The sequence below is a fragment of the Phalaenopsis equestris genome, unplaced genomic scaffold (genome assembly GCF_001263595.1).
Source record: "Phalaenopsis equestris unplaced genomic scaffold, ASM126359v1 Scaffold235604, whole genome shotgun sequence".
Classification (NCBI taxonomy): Eukaryota; Viridiplantae; Streptophyta; class Magnoliopsida; order Asparagales; family Orchidaceae; genus Phalaenopsis; species Phalaenopsis equestris.
The window spans coordinates 344,637-350,783 of NW_018253466.1; the positions used below are offsets into that span (position 1 = coordinate 344,637).

Genomic DNA, 6,147 nt, shown 5'->3' on the forward strand with positions numbered 1-6,147 from the left:
TGAAGGTGGATGTGGGGTGTGTGTAATTTTAGGATGCTGTAAACGTTTAGTGTTGAACCATCAAAAAAGTAAAACAAACTTAAGAACAAAATAGATCAGTTGAAAATTGATTGAAAATTATGGAAGAAATTAAAATAAGGATTCACAAGCTTGTGTTATGATCTAATCAAACGGACTATTGATACTTCAAATGAATGATTGGATTAGAAATTAGAGGTAATAACTTATCTATGAAAGACTTGATTTTCATTACTTTCTTTTCATGAACTATTTGAAGTAATAAATTTGTTTGGATATTGCAAGTAGTGCCCAGCAGTTAAGAAATTTAAATTCAATGGAATTGGTCTTGATATGGGAAAAAAATTAGACCGTATGTTTGCTGGGGTTGTGGCAACGGGGATTAATGTCTGGATCCCCTAGTGATCACGGGTTTGCAGTCATACCAGAGGAGTTGGATGTCGTGCTAGTAACTGGCTCTAGTGAAGACCCAAGCCAAAAACAAAATGAACATGAGTCCACAAACATGTCAAATCTTCCTAGGGTGGAGAAAAAAGAAAAAAAAAAGGAGTTGAAAATGGTGGCTTCATGCACGACCGAGTCTAGACCTTCACATGCGACCTCCATAGACGACTTTATCCGAGTTATGGAGTTAACTCCTGAAGTTTATGAGGACGTCGTTATATTTAAACACATTGAAGTTGTTGGAGGACCCAACTCGCAAATAACTCTTTGTGAAGATAGCCCCTGAACGCATGGTCAATTATTTACATTTTTTTTTCCTTACAGCAAGAAAGTTTTATTTTATGCAGTTATTGTTGTATTATTTGGATTTATTTTCTTGTAATTTTATGGAATTTGTGATTTGGATGCTTTTTCATTCTCTTAGGAATAATCTAATATATATGTTATTCTGTATTTAAGTAGTTTTATCAAATTTCAAATTTGGATGTTTGATTTTATGCTTTGTGATTTGATTTTCGATGTTTATTAATGTTGTTTGATTCAAATGTATTATCTGAACATAGCACTTATTAAACATGGATTCACAAAATGAAAGGCACAGAAGAGAAATTGTGACAGCAGTTTGTTTGTTTTACGAATACTACAACTCATACGTCGATCAAACTCCCTGCATGACATCACCTTATATTGGTAATAAATGGGTTGGGGAGCTACTAGAAGGACACCTTCCAAGATTCAACCGCATGTTTCGTATAACACATACTATATTTATGGATATGCTCGATGAACTATATATAAATCATGGAATTCATGACTCCTCAAGAATGATAATTAGAGAGATGTTAGCAATAATCATTTACATTTTGTCATAGAATGAGTCAATGAGAACAGCGATAGAGCGATTTCAACATTCAGGAGATACGAGTTCAAGGATTTTGAACACCTCCCGAGGAGTGATCTGCCACTGTTGACTTCAGAGTTACATGTTGACCTCACGTGAGCCACATAGTTATGGGAGACAGTTCTAAATGTGTCCGCGGAGAATCACAAAGAACAATAATTTTTCCGGGTGGCAAAAATGCTGGAAGATCATACTGCTGAGAGTGAACGGGCGTGGTGAGTATCCCTAGAGGATGACCTATCTCGTGAAATATGTCCTCTCAACTTTAAAAAGAATATTATCATATTACTAAATTATATTTTAATAGTTTTTTTCTCCATATTTTAATAGTTTTTGTATTATTCTGAATCATCATCTAGCCAGTTTGTCAATAGTGAGGGCGATCCTAGAATAATTATGAACAAGAGGGCGACTTAGAACTCATTTAATAGCCTCCGATCATTCTTATATATATAATACATATCAATATTACTATACGTAAATACAGCAGAAAACAATAAAAGAAAGTGGCATTTACATATACACCACCCAATTCTTATGAATTTAATATCTAACACCTAAACTTTATTTCTTAGCCCCGTTAAAATGTAAAACGTTGAAATTTAGGCGTGTTCACATGTAAATACATAAGAGTTGAGTGATATGTATAAAATCTTCCAAAAATAAAAACCAAATTCTTTAATATGCTTACTTCTTTGTACTACAACCAATAAATAAGGTAAACTAAAAAAACATGGGTCTGTTTGGGGCTCCAGCAGCAGCCATCATGGCTAACTGCTGCGCAGAAGCTGTTGCGAATAAGCTGGCTAACTATTCGAGCACTACTGATCATCGTCAATCACCATTGATCGTCATTGATCACACCTATCACCGTCGACCGTCACTCACCGGAAGCCTTCTTTTTGTGCAGTTCTTCGAATGTGGCACTAAGCTGTGGAAACAGAAAAGCGAGGCCTTGCAGAAAGCGAAAAAAGAATTCATCCAGATCTTGAAGACGCTGGAAGCCGAGCTCGGTGACAAGAAGTATTTCGGCGGCGATGCCTTCGGGCTGGTCGACATTGCTCTGGTTCCCTTCACAAGTTGGTTCTACAGCTACCAAACTCTCGCCGGATTCAGCGTAGAGCAGGAGAGTTCAAATCTGGTGGCGTGGGCGAAGCGCTGCTTGGAGCGAGAGAGCGTGGCAAAGACTCTGTATGAGCCGAAGAAAATCTATGAGTTTGTGGGATATCTTAGGAAGAAGTATGGCATGGAGTAAAGGTGAATGTGGGTTTATATGGGATTTGAATTTGTTACCGTTGGTGTTATACTTGTTATGGCTGCTGTTATTCGCTTTTGGCAGCGAAGATTGGGTCTAGTTCTAGTTTGAAATTAGGTAAAGGTTTTTTTTTTTTGGGGTTTTGGGTCATTAATAAATACTCAGTCAATGAAATTCTTTTTTGAGTTATGAATAAAACATAAAAACAATTTCCTTGTTTTCTTAGAAACTTTAATTGAGTCCCAGAGATGGGTTCTGCTAAATTTAATTGGGCATTTTAATGGAAAAGAAGTATGCATGCTTGTTTCAAGTATTGGCGGCCACCTGTGGGAATCACGTCTCTATCCCTACATGTCACATTTGTCTTTAGGGCTTGCATGTCACATTTGTCTTTAGGGATGTAAACAAGCCGAGCTTGAGCGAGTTAAGGCATGGCTTGTGTTCGGCTCGTTCGAAATTGGCTCGTGAACTGTACATTTGTGTTTTACTTGATTTAAATATACTAGTTCTTGTTTGGCTCGAAATTGACTCGTTAAAATTAATTAAAAGAAATAGATGTGGACTGTTGGATTCAATTTTGAATATAATCTATGTAAAAGAAAACGTAAAACCACATTATCAAACAAGTTGTTATCTTAGTTATTATCATATCTCAAATTCTCATGAAACTTTAAGCATAACAAATTGCTTAATAAATCAAATTTTTTAAACATCACCTTAAGCATAATTATAAATTATATTATTATGATCATGACAATTAAATATGAAAACCTCATAATTGATATTATTGTATTTAATTTCCCTCTTGGCATAATCCGAACAAATATATTTGCCTCTGAGTTTTTTTCAATGTGAGATTGAACAATCCCCTTCTTACCCTTATCACGACTCTAATCGGCCAAACATGTGAGCTAGCTTTGTTGGTCTCCTTATTGAATTCAAAGCTCTGAAGCAATTTATCAACTTAGGGCTCATTTGGGGCAGTTTATTTGGTGTGGTGACATTTTGAAAATGCACCAGGTCTGTTTGGATAAATTGCGTTTTGGCAGCTTAAATGTTTTCAAAACGCTGAAAATAGCGTTTTCATACCACTCCTAACTAGGTGTGGTGGGAGCTTTCTAGCTACGGTCTGACTTTTCTAAAAAAGTTAAAATTTGTAATAGCCACCACACATAGATTATCAGCAGATTATTCAATAAGTTTTAGCTACCCCAAACAGACCGTTAGTCGATTATTCTCCTTCGTAATGGTTAAGTCTTTTTCAATTGAATGCTTCAATGAAGTCGCGTCAAGAATGGAAGGACTCTTAGAACTCAGACAACCAAACAAATCCTCAATAGCTAAAATTTTCTTATAGAGACCACCTACGTAAGGTTCATTAAGAAAAATATTTAATTCAATAAATCATTAATAGTTTGAAATATATGAAAAAAACAAGTCTTTTTTTCAACATCATGCACTACTTCAACTATACTTTATTAAACAATATATAAGAGTTAACTCATATAATTTTTATAGTTATATCCCATATTTATCTAGAAGACTCTTAGTCTTCTTGGCTAGCATAGTAATGATATATTGAATAAAAATATTCTTAGGGTGCATCCACAAGGCTACAAAGTCTAAAAGAATCTGAATGATCAATCAAAGTGTCTTGAATTAATCTTTTTTAATCCTCCACAACGATTTCTTTTGAGGCAAATTAGGTTACAATTTTACTTGACTCGTATATTTCTTACAAGCCTTATTGTTATTATGAGTCTGTTAGAATTATAAATACTTTATGAACTAGAGAGTTCTTTGAACATGAGATCATTAAGTTTGTTCACGCCTACAAAAAAAGTAGGTATAACACATAATAGAAAAAAAGATAAATAAATATAATGATAAAATAACTTTAAAATGAGTTGATAATGCAAATATATAACATTTACATTATAAACATGTGTATGGCAAAAGTAATCGAATTATTGTAATCAATCATAGCTAATATGCCATCTCACCTAAATTTTTGCTACTATAAATTTTTTATTATTTTATCATTTTTATATTCTCTCGAAATATATAAAATGAATAAATATATAGTGTGGACCAATAATTGCATAAATTATATCAATAAAATTGCCCTAAAAAATGAACCAAATTTAATAAGTTGCTACCCTGTAAGTTCTAAGTGTCTGTCAAGGGTAAAGTCGCACAAAGAAACCAGCCCAAAACCTAAAGATGTTAAAAGTGCTAAGAAAATGTGTTGTTTGACAAATGTTCTTGGATACAGCATTTAGTAAAAAAATGCGCAGGGAGTGAAAAACCAAAAGAGAAGAAAAGAATCATAAGGAAGATGAATGCTTTCATGGGATTTTTATTACTAAAAAATGAGTGGTTACAATGAGTTGATTATGAAATCTCTAAGAATCAATATTCGCCAAAATACCTCAAAATTCTTTTAAGAAGCTCCCTAAAAATTATCTCTATATACCAAAAATTTGCTTGTGTGGGATAAAGCATGTGTATAGCTGGCTTTATGGGCATGATAAGCCTATCTATCTAAGAGATAAAATCATCACTGAAATTATCTGTTGAGGTGATTTGCTGACCATACTCTTCGATATGTCTGCTGTCTTGTACCAAATGTCAAACTAACTTGACGAATTGTCATGTTGGATTCACCCATCGGACCGATCAATCATATTCATCCGCCAAGCTCGCCTCAACAGTAATACTAAAAATTGATAGAGCGCTAAAGGTCAAGATCTAGGCCAATGATTGACGTAGGTCATATTTTTCTTTATGAGTCATCTGAAGCCCATAAGACAATCTTTTCATTTAAACACCATCAACAAATTTTAGAAATTGTGACTCATATTTTAGTATTACGGTTAAACATGTATAAAAGGAGGGCATTGGGAGAAGGGGGGCAATTTTTTTGCATCAAATACCCTCTCTCTATCTCTCAGACACGGGACAACTTCCCTCATCACCGCAATGTGAAAGAAGATCATGTTTTTTGCCTGCAACGCAAGAAGGGGACAATTTTTCTCTTCACCGCAACGTAAAAGAAGATCTTGTTGTTCGTATGCTATGAAGGATGGGGACAACTTTTCTTTTCAACACAACATGAAAAAAGATCACGTTGTTTGCCTACTACGCAGGAAGACCACGACTTTCCTCTTTATCTCAACTCTTTGTCATAACTCTGTTACAACTCTCCATCACATGTCATCACTGCAACTCTTCACTGCAATGCAAGACGGCTTTATTTTTTGAGGAAAATCTCACTACCAGAAGACTCCTCTCTACTCTTCTTCTCTCTTTCTTCTTCTCCTTCTCCTCACTGGTGATTCTTTCCCTCATCTATGACCTATATTTATAGGCTTGAGATGAGACATAAGATTAATTCTTTTGTCCTTTGACCTTTCACCTTTTAACCTTTGACCTTTCACATTTTGACTTTTGGTTTTTGACCTTCCTACTTTTGACATTTAAGCTTTCAAATTAATTTAAATTATTATTATTATTATTATTTTATATA

At 34.4% G+C, this 6,147-nt stretch overlaps 1 protein-coding gene across 1 annotated transcript; it reads left to right on the plus strand.

Annotated features, from left to right (window-relative positions):
• The first annotated feature begins 2,096 nt into the window (after nucleotides 1–2,096).
• Nucleotides 2,097–2,678, plus strand: LOC110039163 (probable glutathione S-transferase parA). Its single transcript, XM_020744129.1, has one exon. The coding sequence runs from the start codon at nucleotides 2,097–2,099 to the stop codon at nucleotides 2,616–2,618; it is 522 nt and encodes a 173-aa protein (XP_020599788.1). The 3' UTR covers nucleotides 2,619–2,678.
• The last annotated feature ends 3,469 nt before the right edge of the window (nucleotides 2,679–6,147 follow it).